Source organism: Micropterus dolomieu, linkage group LG22, assembly GCF_021292245.1.
Source record: "Micropterus dolomieu isolate WLL.071019.BEF.003 ecotype Adirondacks linkage group LG22, ASM2129224v1, whole genome shotgun sequence".
NCBI lineage: Eukaryota > Metazoa > Chordata > Actinopteri > Centrarchiformes > Centrarchidae > Micropterus > Micropterus dolomieu.
This window is the reverse complement of record NC_060171.1, coordinates 465,225-485,639: the sequence shown is the minus strand read 5'-3', so window position 1 is coordinate 485,639 and position 20,415 is coordinate 465,225. Positions and strand designations below refer to the sequence as shown.

Genomic DNA, 20,415 nt, shown 5'->3' with positions numbered 1-20,415 from the left:
AGGAGTCTGTATGATTAAATCTGGTACATTTACATATCGGACTGCAGTCGTCATGTTGATTCATGTGCACTGTCCCTTTTAATTAAATCAACAAACAAACAATAATCCAAAGGCTTGAAATATACAAATCAATGTATTAAAATTCAATTTAAACTACAAAATATTTCTCTTGCATTTATTAACCTTTTTTACTTTATAAGGGATTAAACCCCAGACATTAAAAAAGAAGCATTAAAAGCATATTTTCTTTGTTTATGTAGCAGTGCTTATTATTAGTATAAGTTATTATTCCATTCTTACTAGTAAGAATGAAAACGTTACTAGTATCTTTTGGAAGAGTAACTAGTAACTAATGAATAAGTAGTATCTAAATAATAGACACTATTAAATGGAAATAGTGACCAGTCTACTTCCTTTTTTGGTACCAGTAACTAAGTTTATATTATTACTTATTATTATATATATTGCCGTTTATATATCATCTTTTCATTTGTTACTAGTAACTATTCCTGTTTTACTAGACACTATTATTTAGATACCAGCACTTATTTTTTTAAATACAACTAACTAATAAAAAGGTAACTTACTAGTCCAAACGCTTGAAACATACAAATCGATGTATTAAAATTAAATTTCACCTACAAAATATTTCTCTCGTATTTATTAACTTCGTCTTTTTGTTTTTAATAATGGATTAAACAGCAGACTTTATGAAAGCGTGTTTTCATTTCACAGGCGTCAAGCGTTTTATTTTGAAAACCACAATGCCTGGCTTCCGGCGTCCCTCCCGTTAGTTGTCATTCGCTTAACTCTGCTGACAAATTGCTAACTAACGTCGCCAAAATGACACGTACCTGCAGTCTGTCTGCCGTCGTCCTCGAAGATCAGCCTGAAGTCCAGCTCCTCTGCGAAGTTTAATGTGGACATCGAACCGGCGACGCAGGAAATGTCCGTTAAACCGACCTGTCTGTCTTTTAAAACTGAGCCGTCTCGCTCACTTCCATCCGACTGAAAGCAGAACTCCGTCTCAACAAACACGTCGACTAAATTCCCCCGATTAAAAGTTGTTAACGGACATAGACTCGATCAATAAATAGGTCCCCGCGCTCCGCAGCAGAAGCGTCAGAGCCGCATTATTGTGTTAAACTTGTTGTGTTCGCTGTTTCTTCGGTTGCTGCGAGTTTTACTCTCTCCGCGGTTGATCCTCGTGCTGCGTTCACGGGCTCCCCGTAAACTCCACGCGAGCTGTTCAAGCGATGTTGGTCGTTTTTCTTTAAACCGTCTCTGAATACAGTTTTAAATAACTGCAGTAGTTTGTTAACGCTAAAGCTGTTTCAACATTTGTTCCTTAAAACTTACTAGTCGCTATTTAAAAGCTGCTATTACTTGGTTTTTTAGTTACTAGTAACTAATTGCACATTTTTGCCATTGAAATCTACGGAACTCTGCAGTTCACATATCACATATTCAGCAGTTGTCCGAATAGATTTTCTAGTTACCATTTCTATTTTAGAAGTCACTATTGTATTTCTATATAAATAGAATAGTAATAATAATATAAATGTAATAATTTACAGTTCAGATATCACCTTTTCATTAGTCACTATTAGATACGAAGACTTACTTTTAAATGTAGTGACTAGTTTTAGGGAATAAATGTTAAAACGGCAGCCGTAAGAGTTCAGATGTGGCAGTTTGTGTATTTGTGCGTTATGTTAAACTGTCAAGATCAAACTTTTCTACAATATTCTTACTTCCTCAATTCTTTCCATAAATCTTTATTGATCAAGAAAGTGAGCTTTTGTAAAGACGTGGAAGTGGGGGATTGTTTTTGTGTTTTAACTATGCAAGTTATTCCTGTGTGTGTGGTGTAAACAGTACGCCTACATAGTACCTTTTAAAATGAGCGGATCTTTGATGTATATTCAGAGCCTGGAGTTTGCAGCTGCGATAATGAATCACTTTGACAGCATTTTATTACAATCAATTTGTGAAGTTTTGGATTAAAAAAATACTTATATTTACATTTTAAAAATGCAATAACACACTTTGAATAAAACAAAGTAAGATAATTGTCATTAACTTTGCAATTAAACCACTGTAAGACACTGAATTAAATTTATATATATATTAAAATGAATGGCAGCCGTTCTGTGTTAATATATTTTTCAGTCCACAGAGCTGCTTGTTTTGGTGTGTTTGTTTTGCACTGATGTTTTAAAGATCTGAGCTGCAGCTTTTCATATATTCATTGTTAACTATTAAATTAACCTGCTACTATTTTTGATCATCGATTAATCAGTTTGAGTCATTATTTAAGGGGGGAAAAAAGTCTAAATTCTCTGATTCCAGCTTCCTAAAAGTGAATATTTCCTGGTTTCTTTGCTCCTCTGTGACAGTAAAATGAGGATCTTTCTGTTGTGGATTAAACAAGACATCTGAGGACGTCATCAACATTTTATAGACCAAACAACGAATCAATTAATCGAGAAAATAATCAACACTGAAAACAATCGTTAGTTGCAGTCATATTAAAAACGTGTTTACAGAACCAAAAAACAAAGTTCAATAACTTAAAAATTGGTTTGTAGTTTCTAAAGCCACTACAGGGTGCTGAAATATAACTTTAGTTTATCTCAATCATGCTGAGGTTTAGATTTGAAGTATGGTGTCGGTTCCTCTGCACGCTCATTTAGGTTGTATTGTCACTTCTCCCAGGGCCCCTGAAGGCACCATTAGCCAGCCCGGCGGTGACGTCAGCAGCTGGGTGTCTCCTCTCAGGTTCAATTCAGGACTTAAAGACTTTTTAATCACAAGACCAGAGGCTGCTTTTAAATTAAAGGGAGAGCCGGCGTTATTTTTTTGACCCTGTTCATCATGAAATGTGTCACCTAAACGCAACACTTGGGCTCTTTGTGTTTTATCTGCATCAGGCTGCAGCTACACTGTCTGTTATTGCTTTGTAGGACAAGTTCATTACTAGTTTTTTTGTCTTTTCATTGTAGAAAAGACTTTTTTAAATAACAGTCCGAACCTTTGACACGAAGATGAAACTAATAGTTTCTGGAGGATGTTTCAGGTTAAAACTTGGTGGATACAAGCAGAGATAGAAACATACGGCACCATATATCTACTTCAGTGGAGGGTGATGAAGACAAATACTGTTTAACATGTTTAATCCAACTGCAGGACATGTTGGACAGAGAGTAAAGGACAAATGATGCGTTTAAGGCCCACCCGAAATCATGTTGAAAAGAAAATCCCGTAAAAGGCACCGAGGTTAAAATTAATAGTGTTTATCTGAAATATCTTAAAACTATAAAACCTTAATGAAGGTTCAGCACTGCCCCCTACTGGCTGCAATACACATCTGAACCTCTTCAGTTAACAGGTTTAAAATGTGGACTCTATCCCAATAATAATAATAATAATAATAATAATAATAAAGACGCTCTCCTCTCTGGCGGCGTGGAAGACTGTATTTGCACCGTGCAGATCCCAGTTTGAACGTGTGAAAACGATTCTGAAGCATTGAAAGAAATAAAACTTTACAACAGATTCGTGTTTGACAGAAAATAATCTAAACTTAAAGTTCATTTTCAGGGTACGGACAGAAAATAAATGAACTGATGTTTGGCGCAAACAAGCTGCTTCAGATCTGTACGTCTGGTTCTTACAAGCGTCCGTCAGTCGCTGGAGAAGCTTCTTCTCCTCCTGCTTAAACTAAAAGAGAAGTTTTTTAACTGTTCGTTAACCCTCCTGCTGCTCCGGAGGCGTGTCCGGTTTGCGATGGTCACCGTTGCCCGCCGCGGCGGTCTTTGCGCTGGCCGTTTCCTGTTGGATGTCGGCTTCGTGACGTTTGTTGCTTCCCTCTTCCTCCGTGGCGCCGTTCATCTTCCCCTCCCTCTTCCTCTTGCAGACGAGGCCGGAGTCTTCCTCGCCGATACGACCCTCCGGTATTCCCAGAACTCGCAGACAGACGACGGCGGCCGCTTGCTCTGCAAATTTCTTCGACTTCTCCCTGAAAATGACAAGAAGACTTGACATGATTGAAGCTGAGGTCCCCGCGGCGGAGACGCTTTTTAGGGTAGAGGTTTAAATGAAGGCATGCAGTCGTGACGGTTCAGGTCAGGGTTTGGCTGGGCATGCGTTACGTCAACAAGAGGAAGAAACGTGTTTGGTTGTACCGACCACAGTGAAGATCTGTATTTCTTCTCCGCTACCGTCACCACGGACTGGAAGGCTCGATCCTGCGAGCGCTGCACCTGAAAACACAACACACGCTGTTCACAGCTGCTCCGGTGGCAGTTCGAGAGACTGGACAGAGCCTGAATGTCGGGGTGATGGCTGACAGGCATCGGCAGCAGCTGCGCGCTTGTTAATGACGCAGCGCAGGGGTTTTTAATTCAAAGAGGTCCAGTTAGAGAATATTTCCCGAAGCAAAGCTCGGGAACTTCATAACTTGAGTTATCATTCAGAACCTTAACGTATGTTTGTATCAACATGTTTTTAGTCAACAACTGACTGTCAAACCAAATAATATTCCAACAATTCAAATCAAACTGGAGGGAGAATAAATAAGAACTTCTCCAATAATAAATTCTACATTTAAGTAAATTAAAGGCTGCATTTGAAAAAATACATGAGATTTGTTTTTAAAGGTGGATCTGAAAATAAAGTGTTTCATTTCAGAAATAAAAAGTGCAGCTTGAAGTGACTGAAGTGTAGTGCCAACCAATTTTATAATAAACGCTCAACACATCTTAACAAATGAGCACCTTTAATTCCTCCTTCATGCCCACTTTCCTACTTTCTCCTGCTCAGAGAGAAACGGGAGCTGTGGATCCTGGGACTGGATTTTCTGTTCCCTCGCTTCAGATCTGAGTGGGTACGTTTGCTCTAAAGACTTGTGCTTCATCTCGTAGAGACGCTTCACACTGACGCTTTTAATAATCCTGACAGTCTGAGATCAAATAAGACATTCTGGGTTTCAGCTGCCTGTGGGAAGAATGTTCAGGAAAGAATCTGTACGTTCTTGATTAAAAGCCTCTTTTCTCTTTCGCCTCCTCTCTTCCTCTGTGTATTAGGGCTGGCCGGTATAAAGTACCGATATCATTTCAAAAGAGATATAAAATTAGACAATACTGTTTATACCGATTTAATTTGATGTTGAGTTAATTAATATGTTTCTGTAAAGCCCCTCCCTCTGCGCGCAGACCGCGGTCCATCAATTAGTGACCTCTGATGTGGGGTATAAAGAGATCGAAACCAGCGTGGTACTGAATGAGATCTGCACTCGTGTGTTCACTGTTACTGTACCTGGTCGGCGCTTTTAAATATCCACCGTATCAGTATCCATGTCTTGTAACGTATCTGGGCGGCTCGCCCAGTGAAACTCTACCTTTACTGACCCCCATCGCCCCCCATAGATCTTGTCACCGATACCCACGGCAGATATTTGAGTCAGTATCTGATATCAGTATTGGATCATTCATCTATCTGAAATGTGGCTTTATCCTGAAATGTGCAGTCAGGTTAAAAGCTGGACGGCTTTCTGTTGGCAGAATAATCTGCGCGTCATGCGTTTCTTACATCTTTGTCACATTGATGCACTATTTGTACAAATCAATCAATCAAGGCTCAAACACGGAGCCACGCTGCACCGTAGGAATTATAACATCAAAACATAAATGCATAAAAACCTGGGAAACACGTTCCCTCTGATTCTCTAGAGCATTTGCGGGTTTGTTTTGTGGTCACAAGTTCTGTTAGAAATAATTAATTTCCTGCTCAGGTGAAGCTCGACAGCCAGAACAGTTATCTATCAAATCAATCAAAGTAAATATAAATCAGACTGCCGCAAAGCATCAGCCCCCGGCCATCAGCCCCCGGGATCAGCCCCCGGCCATCAGCCCCCGGGATCAGCCCGAGGATCAGCCCCCGGCCATCAGCCCGAGGATCAGCCCGAGGATCAGCCCCCGGCCATCAGCCCGAGGATCAGCCCGAGGATCAGCCCCCGGCCATCAGCCCGAGGATCAGCCCCCGGCCATCAGCCCCCGGCATCAGCCCCCGGCCATCAGCCCCCGGCATCAGCCCGAGGATCAGCCTGAGGATCAGCCCCCGGCATCAGCCTGAGGATCAGCCCCCAGGATCAGCCCCCAGGATCAGCCCCCAGGATCAGCCCCCAGGATCAGCCCGAGGATCAGCCCCCGGCATCAGCCCGAGGATCAGCCCCCGGGATCAGCCCGAGGATCAGCTCCGGCATCAGCCCGAGGATCAGCTCCGGCATCAGCCCGAGGATCAGCCCCCGGCATCAGCCTGAGGATCAGCCCCCGGCATCAGCCTGAGGATCAGCCCCCAGGATCAGCCCCCAGGATCAGCCCGAGGATCAGCCCCCGGCATCAGCCCGAGGATCAGCCCCCGGCATCAGCCCGAGGATCAGCTCCGGCATCAGCCCGAGGATCAGCTCCGGCATCAGACTCTGCAGAAGTTCACTGCGCAGGTTTAATTAACTTTCTTACCGTCTCGTAAAGCGGCTGCTCCAGCTTCTCCTTGCGGCTCCACTCCAGCAGGAACATCTTTGGCGTGATGTGAGCTGGATACTCTCTCCTAAACCCACAAAAACAAGTCGAGATCATCAAACCTCTCCTGAAAAATGTCTGTTTAGTAACGAATACTCATCGGGTGACACATTTAGCAGATTTACAACGACAGCTTTTCAGATGAACGCTAACGTGATGACATCAGATTGTGACACACACGCAAAATTCATCCTGCCGAGCGAACTGGGAGGCAAATTTCTTTAAATAAGAAAATTCATCCGTGAGGCACACATTTCTATTTTTAAAAAGAAATAGACACCAGAGGCTGAAATGTTTCGGGGAATCCTGGGATGGGACGGGGGAAAAGGTGCTATTTTCTGATGGGAGTATTTTTATGAGAGTGGAAATCCACTCCTGTGTCTCTCTCTGATGGGAACAGATTTACATGCTAACCTGCTTTTCCACCTGCACAAACCTTCGTTTGTTTCCAAAAACTCAAGATGACCTCAAATGTCTTGTTTTGTCCACGACCCAAATATATTCAGTTCACTGTCATAAAGGAGGAAAGAAACCAAAAATATTCACATTTAAGAAGCTGGAATCAGAGACTTTTCACTTACAGTTGAAAACTAATCGATTAATGGTTGCAGCTCTAATTCATATCGGTCTCTCGCTACCGTCCCGTCACCGAGGCAAATTCCTTTAATGTGTAAAAAGTCAGTAAAGCTGTTTCTGATCCTGGATGTTAGACGCTAATGCGAACACATCACCATTCAGAACATCCTTTTAAATCAAGTCGTGCGGCGGCACAAACGCTGGGATGCGAGACTGAGGCCCACTTTTTATTTAACGCATTATTTTGACCGAGCTCGTTTACTGACCGCTCAAACTTGACAGCCATGGTGGTGACGTCTCCGTCCATTACGAGTGGGTCCGGCTGGCAGCCGCTCTGCAGGGCGGCCCTCCTGGCCTGCAGCCGCTCCTGGGTCTGCCGGTACAGCTCCCGCAGCCCGTACGCCTCGCTGCAACACATTCACACCACGTCACATTGCATCGCCGACACCTGACGTCACACAGTCGGCCGCGTCCCCTCTGGTTTAATACCTGATCTCAGCGTTGGTCTGAGCCGCCTGCACCTGCTTCCCCAGAGGAGACTCCACCTTGTCTCTCAGCATCTGACACAGGCAGTACTTTGAGTTGAACACGTGGTTGTCGTATCGGATCGCCTGAGAAAACACAACCGGGAACAGCGTCAGTCATCGGGCAGCCAAGGTTTCCCCCGCTGAGAAGCAGAACTACAGAAACTCACATATTTGAGGTAGTCCTCCATGACCTTCTCTAAAGGCAGCGGCCCCCGGTTGCTGAACACTGATGCGTTCCACATGGCGGCGCGGGCCAACATGACCGACGAGGCGCCCGTCGCCTTCCTGAACTCCTCGACGTCGGCGTTTGTCTTCACCAGATCCAGAGAGCCTCCGCTGCAGGAGAGACCATTACAACGCAGATTAGGCTTCTCACCGCCAGATAAACCTGTCTGTACTCGCAGTATACACGAGTTTTTAAATCTGCAGTTTTACGCCAGCTAGTGATGATTAGTTCGCCAGAGCTGAAGGGGGAGCAACCCAGAGCTCCAGGATCCGGCACTGCTGTGGAAAAAGTAGAAATAGGTCGACTGGAGAAAATGTGTCTGGTTGTTTAAGTTTATTTTGATGTAAATAGGCTTCGGCAGCGTTGTGTTGTATGCAGCCAAGAAAACGTTTCTGACGCTCGAGATAAAGAGAAAAGCTGCGTTCAGAGGAGGGATTACAGTCAAACAGACAGCGAAGGACGGCGAGGACAAACGTGGATAATTATTGGTGTAGCTGTGAGGGCAGACAGGAAGTCGTGTTACTGCTCTTTGGAGTCGTCTGTGTGGCTGTTTATTGACCAGAAATGTGGAAAAGTCTCTGTTTTTGCACGTCATGAGCGGGCGTCGACAGTGTTTGTGTAGTTACTCTCACTACCAGAAGAGGGAGACAAAGCCTCCACTGCAGGTTTAAGTAATCTCCACAAATAACTTAGCTTTGTTATAAAGAGGAGTAAAAAGCAGATGAGCAAATTCATGTTTTGTCACAAATTACATTTGTTTTTCTCTGGTCAACTTAAACAGCCCGAGATCACAGCTTTGCCTCAGAGGGCTTTAAAATCTGTACCATCATCTTCGTTGTTGAACCCAGGAGGGATCCCTCTTCCAGGACGGCTAGACAGATCTGTTAGATTTAATTTTAAAGGAACAAAACTCCTCAGCGTGCTGAATACACCGGGTTTTCTAAACAGTCCCTGCTTGAAACTGTAGAACCAGGTCAAGACATAGAACCTTGAGAATAGGGCTGCTCGACTAGGCAAAAGTCACGATTATTAACACGATGCAGCATTTATTACCCCGACATATTGGCTCAAGCTGAACAGGGGGTCTGGGCTTTCAGCGAGGGACGGGGGGCTCCGCTGTAAAGGATTAGGTGTGCTGGGTTTATAACAAGACAAAACGAGTGTCATTGCAGAACCGCATGCCCGCGCTGACTGTTTTAATCCGATGAACTTGTTTTGATAATCCTTATCTGAGAATAAAATAAAGGTCTTACCTGTGGTCACAGACACTTTTCACGTCTGACACCTGTTGGAGCAAAAAGACGGAGGAGCAGGTGTTGAGGCTTACTTGGCGATGACGGGGATGGAAACCGCCTGAGCGACGGCCTGAATGTAATCGCAGTGGACGGGGTGTCTGGGACGCTCGTCCTTCAACCTGAACAACAGAAATGCCAAACGGTGACTCCATGTGATTCTCCAGCGGTGCTGCTGCGTAAACTGTAAGCGGTTTACCTGCCGTGAACAGCGACAGCAGCGACGCCGGTCTTCTCAATCCTCTGGACCAGACTGACCGTCTCCTCCACCTGAAAGCAGTGAAGAACATGACACCAGGTACAGCAGATGTTACCGGGGGGGGGGGCACTGCGAGGCGCGTGATAAATCTTCTGCTAACATCAATCACAACAACCCTGATGGGGAACGTAGAGTGAGACACATTTCATGACTACAGACGGATTGTGAATAACATCAAGAGGAAGAGATCTTTAAAGCAGCAAGGATAGAAACAGAAAACAAACGATCTTACCGAAGGCAGGATTCGGATTTTACAGGTGACGGGTATGGAAACTCCTGTGACCAGCTTCTTGAGGATCTACAGATATTTTCACAGTTAATCCGTCGTCTTTTTGTTGATATAAATGTAAAGAGGTGGTTGGTTATCAGGTTACTGCCGCTCAGCTGACACACTTGTCGTCCGGTTGAAATACTCACCGCCTCGATCTTGTCAGGATCCGACAGAAGAGCTGCTCCCATCCCGCCCTGCAAGAGGTCAGAGGTCAGCCAGAGGTCAGAGGTCAGAGCAGCAGCAGCAGGTTGGTTACAGACAGGAAACTCACCTTGGTGGAGTATTCTTTGGGGCAGCCCATATTCACGTCGATAGCAGCCACATCCTTCTCCCTGAGCGACAACAACATTAACCAGATTCAGCAATGCATCATGGGATACAAGATGGCCCGTTCACTGCTGCAGATTATTCATTATATTATATTTTTATAGTCATATTCTTTTAGACCCTGCGAGTGAGTTTGTACTTTGAGCATAATTCTTCTTTCATATTTAAATGTTAAAGGATCATTTCTGTATTCTTCACATCTGTTGGTGTTGAAATGACTAGAAGGTACAAAGTTTTGAATCCGTGCAGTAAACGCTTCAGCCGGCAGCTGAACCGGCTGCAAAATATTCCTTCAGGGAAAATGCACCAGCTTTCTGCCTCAGACTGTTACAGCAGGTCGACATCACAAAGGGTCGCCGCGACGGACTCCTGGTGACCGACTTTGTTTTAACAGGAAACTGAAATCTCGCTTTAGGACAGTTCTCACTCTGAAATCTTGTGAGAATTTTATTTACTGTTACTCTGTGCAATAATCCAACACTGTATAATGTTTTTTATGTTGTCTATTTGTTGTTGTGCTACGTGTATTTGCCTTTTTATGTTTATATTTGCACATAGAGCTTGGAGAAACACTATTTCACTCTGCTGTTGTATAATCTGAACAACAATAAAAGGAGTTTGTTATGCACGAAGAAGGTCTGAACGATTTGAGGGAAAAAATCTAAATCTTTTTCTGCCAGATATTGCCATTACGATTCGATTTGTGTTTTTTAAAACTTTTTAGTTTAGCTAAAGTTCGATATTCACTGCCAGTCTATTTATGACGGAAGCCGCATCAAGCAGCACAGAGAAGATGAACCAGACGCAGAACGGCAGAGACAAACTGGTCGTACAGAAACAATTTAACTCCGTAGCTACTTAACCTTGGTGGAAGCACAAAAATCTGAACAAATCAAAGTCTAGGTCTGTAACCCCGGCAACTTACGCCGTGAACCTGACCTGCTAGGGACGATGTTTACTTCAACTAACGCTGAGATTCTCTCCGACTCCTCCCCTCCTGCAGATCCTGAAATGACCGTCTGACATTTCCTCATTCAGACTGTCGATATCATAGCACATATATGAACGCAATTACGTCTTTAGAAACATCAAAATCACGGTTAAATAGGCTGTTAGTTTTTTTCTTTACCCAAACATGATCTTGAACATGACGCTTTTATGATCAGTCTGTCATCGATGTTTGGACAGAGAGTAATCTTTGGACATTGTAAACTTATCCTCAGCACAGAATAAAATCTATAAGCTACACTGTCCTTCTTAATAACTCAGTGACTCTGTGGACATTTCTGCAGCTGTCAGGTTGGCACAAAAACACTTTTTGTGCGCTACAGTGCTGCAGTATTCACTGTTTAAATTAGGACTAATCTGTATAAAACTGATCAATGAACAGTGACCTTTCATCTTGTAGTCGCACTGATTGAACATTCCTGTCGTAGTTATCAGCTGGATATGATGTGAATATCTCTGAGTGAGGATGACTGTGGTGCAGCTGAAACTAATACATGTAGTTTAAAAGTGAGTTTTTCATTATCTGCTGATCGTCTGAATGTGTTTTGACAGCATTTCATAAAATACAAAATGAGCCAGGTTTTATTAATGTAACATAGACGTCTAAAACTTCACAGTCAGTTTGAAGCTAGACACATTTTACATTACAAAGAAATCATTAATAGACCTACTGAGGCGGACTGTGGCTTTCCAATCACAGGTCCACGAGGAGCCTAAACTGTGTCTAATCTGTTCCATTAATATTTTCATCTTCAGTTATTGCCACCGGCGTTTGGTCCCGTCAGGCTCCAGCTGAATAAACAGGACTGTAGCTGTTTAAAACAGGCTGCAGGAGAATTATTCATTAAGGAAACTCCAGTCTGGTAAATGATGATTGAGCAGCGCTGTATAAAATGGAGCCTGATATTGTTAACGTTTCAATCCTGCGTTTTAGAGCCTATCGTGGTCTGCGTTGGCAAGTGTTCATATTTCTAGCGCCACCCGATTAAAAGGCTCTGCCTTTATTTACCCGCTGCCGTGGTGAATCGTAGCATCGGAGCTCCATTGACTTATTCCGATCGGCCTTTCTGAAACCGAAAACTTGGAGTTTGACAGCTCAGAGTTTGTTGAACCTGCTTTCTGAAACAAGGCCCAGGTCGGTCACGCAAGGACGACAACGGACTTAATTTGTAACTGCATGACTGTTTAAAATGAGTCAGATGTATAATTAACCTACATTTTAATCGCCGCCTTCACGATTAGCTAATCACGTTCTTTCAAATCACAATTTCCATTTGAAAACGATTCATCGTTCAGCCCCATTTCTGTACGTAAAGGACCTGCTGGTGAGACTTGATGTACTCCAACACAACAAACTCCTCTCTCTCCAACTCTGACTCGTGTTTCGTCGTCCGGCAACAACTCGCCTCTCTCGAGTTTTCAGAGCGAGAATTAAATATAGGAGAAACAAATCTGCTTATCGGTCATATTTTATATTCATGAATTGTCACCTGCCAACTCTCTTTATATAAATAAAGACATTTCCACGGTGAAATGAAGCAGAAAATGTCTCCAGAATGCAGGAAATTAAGTGTTTAAAACTCTAAATCTTCTGGGGAAGAACCCAACTCATATTTCAGCATTTCATATTTCTTAAAAATATTGTTCAAAATCTTCTCATGTTGTTTTTGACCATCGTCAGGTCTCGTGATGCACTTGTATCTTCACGCCTTTATGTCCCACCGCAACACAAAGTGACGCTTTTATCCAAATCGACCTAGGATTGCTGTACATGTTGGAGGTCACACGCAGCTACGGGTTAAATGTCTTACTCAGGGACACCAGAGGCAAGCGTCTTATCCACTGCTCCATCGCCACCATAACTGTCCCTGAGCGAGACTTCAGTTTCCTGTTAAAACCAACGAGGGGCCCCTGTAGTCCCCCATAGGGATCCTTTCCACGATGATGTCAGACACTGCGGTAACAGTCTGAGCCTGTGGCAACAAGAAGCGCTTTTTGTGGACGTCATTTTGACGGGCGCAGTTGTCCCGCAGGAATATGTTGCTGCTGGCTGAAGCATCTAATGTACAGATCAGAACTCTTTTTGTACCAACGAGTCATTTCCTCACCAAAATACGTGAAAATAGGGCCCAGGTTTAAAAATATCCAAATTATCCTTTATCACAAAACAGATTTTCAGCCTGTGTCTTAATGTCAAGCGACGTACTTATCTTGTACGTATGGTGTTCACTCTGAAACTACGTTCATATTGTGTCATTAGCAGGGAATTAAAGGGTCAGAGACTCACACAAGCCGGGCCACGCTCAGCGCTCTGTCTGGGTCAGCGGTTCCCTGAAAAATAACAAAAAAAAGAAGAGAAGACTCAGGGCTCTGCGAATGAAAACATGGGAGGAAAACGTTCACGCTGTCCGGTCCAAACTGTTTCCCGTCTCACCATCTGGAAGACGACTCGGCCCTTCTCCCTCTCACAGGTCCTGAACATCACTCGATCATCTGGAGCCACAAAATCCACCGTCTCCAGCACCTCTGACACAATTAAAAAACAAACATGAGGTGTGTGTTGTTGCCTTTGTCCCGTGTCGGTCTGGATCTTCAGCCTCTGGTGTGAGTGTGAACAGACTCTTACCGTTCACCACCCTCTGACACTGGGCCATTTTGATATCGATCAACTCCTGCAAGAGACAGCAAACAGTTAACAACACTTTTAAACACTAATGTCTGATTTATTTTCCTCTGTCAAAGCCTCCATCCTCACCTCACAGTAAACCACATCAGCCCCGTAGTCCAGAGCCAGCAGCCTCATGGGCAGAGTCCCCACCCGGACCATCGGAGCCAGGGCGGTGATGTTTCTGAAGCTCAGCCTGCCTGCTGCCATCCTGGCGGCTCAGTCGTCCTGTCAACAACGCAGATGGGCACCAGTCATCCAGACGCTCACCTGTAAACACTGGGATTTAAGTTATCGACAGTTCTGGGTTCGTTTTACCGCGGGAAGCCTCGTTTTCACCACACGCGAAACTCCGTTAACAAAATCAGCTGATTTAATGTGGTGTCGGTTCTGGCCCAAGTAAAAGACAACTGAACACATTCAACTTCAGACCTGAATTTGTGTATTTTATTCTTCGAGCCGGCAAACAATAACATCACCATGCCACATATATAACAAATACCATTAACTTTTTGTACCGCTTCTGTCTCCAGCTACTCCTACAGGTCAGCAAATTAATCTGGCTTTCTCCACCGGTAAGAGTTGAAATAAATAAAGAGTTTACAGAAATGAAATTGAAATGAACTAATCAAACGTAAACCGAAGAAACTACAGAGCGATAAAGATTTGTAATTAGATAAAATTCATACTCTGGCAAGTCCGTTCTCTGACCAACAAGTACGCATCTTTTAAACTGCGACATTTCTGAATGTAGTTTGGTTGAACGCATCAGTCAGGGCTATGCTATGCTAACATTCTACACTCTCTGCTTCGACGTGCCGTTAGCTACAATAAACAGTCATTCAGACTGTAGACACGCTTGTGTTGACACACGCGTTTATCTATAATCTGTCTAACTTTGAATTAAATAAACTCACCGGCATTTATGGTGACAGCAGCTGTAACGTGCGGTCATGTGGGGACAGAAACGCGTGCTGTTGCACTTCCTGTTTAGACTTCTACGTCACCATGTAGATCACTGATAGTGTAGATCAGCACCGCACATAGAGCCAGTTCATCTAGAACAACAGAACAACTCAAAAGTTTCTTTTTTTTCTTTTTCAAGACCTTTAAAAGTGTAAATCTAAGTAGTTCAAGTCCAGTGAAAAACCTTAAATGAGACAAAAGTGAGCAGCAAACTGCCAAACTTAAAAACAACGTTTACTTTACCAAAACATTTTCAGATTTAAAATTAACAAGTAAATTAACCCTTTCATGCATTAATTATTAAATCACAAAGTACTCATTTTTGTTTGTCTTTAAACAAGTAAAATAAAAATTATGCCTATCTTTTTTCAACAACACGTTAAATTTTGAAATGTGCACCAAAAGTGATTCAGTGGCACTCAGTGTAGGTCCAAAAAAACAAATTTTTTTAAGCATTTACTAAAAACAAGTGATGTAATACATAAAGTTATTCAAGTGCAAATTATATCATCATTTTAAATAAAACTAAGGCAGATTCTACAAAGGCAGAACAAACCCTTTGGCGCATAACATCCATTGGAGTGGGCAGGTGTCACATAATATGTACAATAAATATAGAATTAAAATCTGTATTAAAGTATTTCTAACAACCTATTTAGTTGGAAAATATTTTTTTTAACTGGTCTAGTTTTCAGAGAATAAAAGGATTTTACAGTTATTGCTGAGAAACTTGGTGCATCGCCACATCCTTCCGTTATTTTGAAGTTAAGATGCACTATATCAAAATGACAGAGATGTAACAGATAGTAATCATATGGAATAGTAAACAACGCTTTGGGTGTCCGCCACGTGGTGGTTGGGAAATAACTTAAATGCCCAAAATGGCTTCCAAACATCTGTCCACTGTAGTGGCATGAAAGGGTTAAGAAGTTTTGTTAAGTTTTTCACTGTAGGATCGATCAACAACCAATTGGTCTGTCTTCCTTCACTATTTGCCTTTTTTGTTGTAATACTGTACAAATAAAGCTTCTGAGGGTGTTCAAGCTGTTCCAAAGTGTTTACTGTAAAAATGTGTTTCAAGGCTTAATTTCCTTCCACTGCTGCAGAATAACCAAAGAAGCTGAAGACAAAGTTTAGGTCAGCAAAACTGAGAAATAATGTAAATTTAAGAGACATACAACTTTCAGGGCTCAAGTAATGACTGTTATTCTATTATGAAGTTATTCTGCACCAATAGAATTTAGTGAAGGGATTTATTTAATTTCATTGCTTTGCATGTTTTTCATGTGCACAGTAATAATAATAATAATAATAATAATTATAATAAATTTTATTTATAGGCGCCTTTCTGAACACTCAAGGCCACCTCACAAAACATAATAAAACAGTACAGCAATAATCGATAAAATTAATAATTACAGTGCATAAAATCAGGGTACAAAACAACTGGAAACAAAGATTGAGTGATCACGTGGGATATGCCAGTTTAAAAAGATGCGTTTTCAGGCGGGATTTAAAAATGGAAAGCGAGTAAGTGTTGCGGATGTCTGGTGGAAGAGAGTTCCAGAGACGAGGGGCCGAGCGGCTGAAGGCTCTGAACCCCATAGTGGTCAGACGAGCAGGAGGCACAGTGAGGCGAATAGAAGAAGAAGACATAAGAGTACGGATGGGGGTGTTAATATGAAGGACGTCAGTGAGGTACCGAGGAGCGAGGTTATGAATGACCTTGAAGGTCAGGAGCAGATTCTTGAAATCAATGCGGTATTTAACTGGAAGCCAATGAAGCTGCGGAAGGACGGGAGTAATATGATTAATAGAAGGAGTTCTGGTGATGATCTGGGCAGCAGAGTTCTGAACCAGTTGAAGTTTAAGTATGGATTTGAGATGAAGACCAACGAGAAGACAATTACAATAATCAACGATCATCAGCAGACCGAGTGATTTTATTAATGTGAGCTTGAAATGAAAGTGTGCTGTTGAGGATCACACCCAGACTCTTGACCTGAGGGGAGGGGGAAACTGTAGAGTTGTCAGTGGTAAGAGAAAAACTGTCAGATTTAGTCAAAGTGGATTTGGTGCCAATGAGGAGAACCTCGGTTTTGTCACTGTTGCAAGAGAACCAGGATTTGATTTCCGCAATCAGAGAGGAAGGTGGGAGGGAGGGATGTGGTAGGTTTGGTGGACAGGTAGAGCTGGGTGTCATCTGCATAGCAGTGGATATGGATGTTTAATTTACAGAAGATATGGCCGAGGGATACATGATTTAAACCAGTCTAAGGGTGTGTCAGTGAAATCAATAGAGACTAATCTGTCAAGGAAGATGTTATGAGAGATGGTGTCAAAGGCTCAAGGAGGATGAGAATAGTTAGTAGTCCGGAATCAGCTGCCATGAGAAGATCATTGGTGATTTTTACCATCGCTGTTTCTGTACTATGGCAGAAACGGAAACCAGAATTTTTCATAGAGGTTATCGTCAGACGTGTGCATGGACCTGAGATGCAACAGTTTTTTCAAGGATTTTAGAAAGAAAAGGCAGGTTAGAAATAGGACGGAAGTTGTTGAAATTCTTAAGTATAGGAGTTATTGCAGCTGAGGGAACAATACCAGAGGTGAGAGAGGAATGTATAACGGTAGTTAGGACAGTGTCTTCATTTGCCGTTACCAGCCACAGCTGTTTAGTAAAGTTTGATGCTGTTGTGATGCTTCTGATTGGTTCTCCTGTTTGAATTTGCAGCGCCACCCTTCTGCCAGTTAAACTGCCTCTCGAGCTGTCTTTAGAAAATGGTTAACTGCTAAAAATATCCATTAGAAATTTTGAAAAGTAATAAAAAAGGAATTGAAATAGTTACACTACTATTACATTTTAAGTAGGGTAACTTGTAATCAGAAACTACTTATATTTACATACAAACATGTTTTTTGACCGGTAGTGTAGTTTAAGTCCATCAGCACGGCTCAGAAAGATGAACAACACCAGTCGTATTCCAGTTCATTCTCAATTTATTCTGCTACTACAGTTATTCACTCATTTTTACAAAAAAAGTGCTCTAAAATACATCCAAGTTAACACTCCAGGTAATGATCCCATCGTAAACACTGGATGCTTTACAAATAATTTACAGTGTAAAAGTGTCTGCATGTCCAAGACATCACGAGACAGGTGAAGGCTGTGGTGTTCCTGATCCCCTGGATTTAATCTTTTTATATGTTATTAACCAACAGAATGAATCCCCCCCACCCCCTCTAGTCTATAAAGATGGAAACACAGATGTGTCTACATGAGGCCATTAAAGACTTCTGCTACAAAAAAATAAAATAATAATAACAGTCAAAGGCGAGTGGATTTGCTGTGGATTCTTGAAGACATTTTGCTTCTCAATGAGAGGCTTAATAAAATCATGTTGATTTATTTGGGGTTAGTCTTGGAAGAACTGACATATGACTTCTGTGTTAAAATACAGTTCAACTCATGTTCTGTTTTAGTCTTAAAATCACTACTGTAATGCCAATACTCAAACAACAACAAACAAAATATTAAAATACAGAAATATTTTCAGTCAGCTGGTCTCTACATTCAAGCAGAAGCAGGCGAAACAAAGAGAAAGAATGTAATACACATTTTGAAACGTAGCGTGGTTTTACTGGAAAAGTTACCTTTTAAGTGCACTCAAAAAAGTCAGAATACATGTTTTTGATATACGCTGGGTTGTATATTCGCTACAGTGCAGGGAAATGGAAATATCTTTAAAAACAAACATTGGCAGTGATATTTCATTAGCTATAAAGTATCTTATACTAGTTTAGATTGCTATGTTATTACAAAGATTAATGCCGTAAAACTTCAATTAAAAGCTGAGTCCCAATTTGACGCCTGTCCCTTTTACTTGCCGGGATAAATAAACGCAGGTCTCAATTAGAAGCCTGGTGTGATTTTTGTAGAATTTCTTAACCTCTTAAAGCCCAGCGGGTCGCCTGCATGAGCTGCTTCTAAGCTGCTTAGATTGTGTATACAAATATAAATGTTTAAAGAGGTGGTATTCTGCTTTTTGGCTTTTCCCCTCTCCTTTATTGAGTTATAAACCTTTTTTGTGCATGTAACAGGTTTACAAAGTGAAAAAGTCCAAAGTCCAGTCCAAAGGGAGTTCCCATCTCCCACAGAAAACTCTGCTCTGAACTGAAAACAGCTCGTTTGTAGTCCAGCCGCTAAACGTGCCTCATATAACGCTCGCCAAGCGGCTCCTCAGAAACAGCGAGCTGCAGCACACAGCTCTCCTCTCCCTTCCAAACACCAGCTACCCTCCAGGCAGTCAGTGGACAGAAAGTTGTTCCTGTGATGTAGAGACAGAGCTCAGTTAAAACTTTATGGATACAGATTAATAACTCGCCGCTCTGAAACTCTCGCTCCAGTCCGTGTTGCCGAGCCGGTCGGCAACACGTACGGCTGAACCCGAGCCGTTTACCGGCTTCTCGCCGACCCGCCCTTCTCTGCTTCTGATTGGCTAGTAGTCCTTAACTAGGAACTGAGCATGTGCAGCTCCCAACAAAGATCATTTAGAGACAAGATGTATCACTCCATAGCTAAAACGAAGCCTTCAACACAGGCTGAAAAGAGGAGCTGCAGCAATGTGCAGTAGGACAAATATATAACCATGGAAACCTGCTCTGGTACAACCTCTAAATAAGTGATGTTGAACCTGAAAATTAGCAGAATAACACCTCTTTAAACTTGTCAAGGTGGACATGCTGCACCTCGATACAGTGAGATCGATAGACAATTCAATCGTTTAGTTCATTTTAACGAAACAATTCGGATTTACCGGTACGGTAAAGAACAGAGACGAAAAAAAGGCACATTTTTACACAATATTCATAGTGGTTGAAATAAACAATTTGATAGCAGCCTCATTACCATCTTTGCGGAGTGAGTGTTTTGTGGGAAAGGAATTAAAGGCCCGTCCCAGATACAGGCAGGGTGAGTTCAGTGATTGAAACCAATAAAAGCCAGATTTTTATAGAAGTCATTTTGGGCTATTAATTGAAGTTTTACGGTACACCGTACATGTGATATACAGTTGGTATGTTTCGTGGCATTGGGGCACAGCTTGAGGCTACACAGTTAGCCTGCTAGCATTCAAAACCACTAGTAACAAGTGTGTATGTCATGAACTTGTATTCTGAACTGTTTAAACCAGAGACACAGATTTATTGTAAAAAAAAAAGTTTTAGATTTTAACTGGCAAACAGCACGTATTACCATTATAACCATTATACGTGCAGCACAGTTGCTCAGAGACGTCCATGAGACTCGAGAAACTGTAGGCTTGTTTGTTGCATGAACATAAACTCTGCTATTGATTATTATATTTTGCATTGTGGAGTATCACAATACAGGCACTCAGTCATCAATACATCTGTCTGTTTTTATGTGTCAAACAACTGCATGGTATGAAATAATGATTTGATCCAGATTCTAAACATGCTAACTGACCGATACGTTAGGGGTAACTAATTCTTGTTTAATGCTGATTTAAGTCACTGTTTTATAACAGCACAGTTGTCTGACAACAAAAGCTGAAAGATATATCAGTGGTAACACCTGCAGAGTGTTGTGTGTCATATTAAATATATAATAAGTCACCACACACACAGAGTCAGACGTTACTGGATGTAGGCTTTGTACTATTGATAGAGCCACCTTAAGCAAAGGGATTAACAAG

At 42.2% G+C, this 20,415-nt stretch overlaps 2 protein-coding genes across 12 annotated transcripts in view; both read right to left on the bottom strand.

Annotated features, from left to right (window-relative positions):
• Positions 1-1,236, bottom strand: part of LOC123961153 (nuclear factor of activated T-cells, cytoplasmic 3-like) — a 43,028-nt gene extending 41,792 nt beyond the window's left edge. For 4 of the 6 annotated variants that reach the window (XR_006822669.1, XR_006822670.1, XR_006822668.1 and 1 more), the window contains exon 1: positions 855-1,235. Coding sequence is in view for 3 of the 6 variants with exons in the window: in XM_046036285.1 (XP_045892241.1) it covers positions 855-927 (73 nt within the window). In the remaining 3 variants the exon portion in view is untranslated. Of the gene's footprint in view, positions 1-854 lie in introns of all 6 variants that reach the window. The other 2 variants (XM_046036284.1, XM_046036286.1) reach the window with 1 other exon arrangement.
• A 1,923-nt stretch (positions 1,237-3,159) lies between these two features.
• On the bottom strand, positions 3,160-14,780 carry dus2 (dihydrouridine synthase 2). 6 transcript variants are annotated; one of them, XM_046038181.1, is made up of 16 exons: positions 14,650-14,780; positions 13,823-14,002; positions 13,694-13,739; positions 13,502-13,593; positions 13,355-13,398; positions 10,004-10,064; positions 9,879-9,926; positions 9,694-9,759; positions 9,402-9,472; positions 9,238-9,324; positions 7,852-8,020; positions 7,647-7,768; positions 7,424-7,564; positions 6,522-6,609; positions 4,192-4,265; positions 3,160-4,021 (listed from the first exon to the last, which is right to left on the bottom strand). In XM_046038181.1, the coding sequence occupies exons 2-16, from the start codon at positions 13,940-13,942 to the stop codon at positions 3,751-3,753; spliced, it is 1,500 nt and encodes a 499-aa protein (XP_045894137.1). In that variant the 5' UTR covers positions 13,943-14,002; positions 14,650-14,780; the 3' UTR covers positions 3,160-3,750. The 6 variants fall into 6 exon arrangements, with proteins under 6 accessions (XP_045894137.1, XP_045894138.1, XP_045894139.1 ...); XM_046038182.1 differs by having other exon boundaries at positions 13,823-13,960; positions 14,650-14,762; XM_046038183.1 differs by having other exon boundaries at positions 13,823-14,011; positions 14,650-14,664.
• Positions 14,781-20,415: the final 5,635 nt, after the last annotated feature.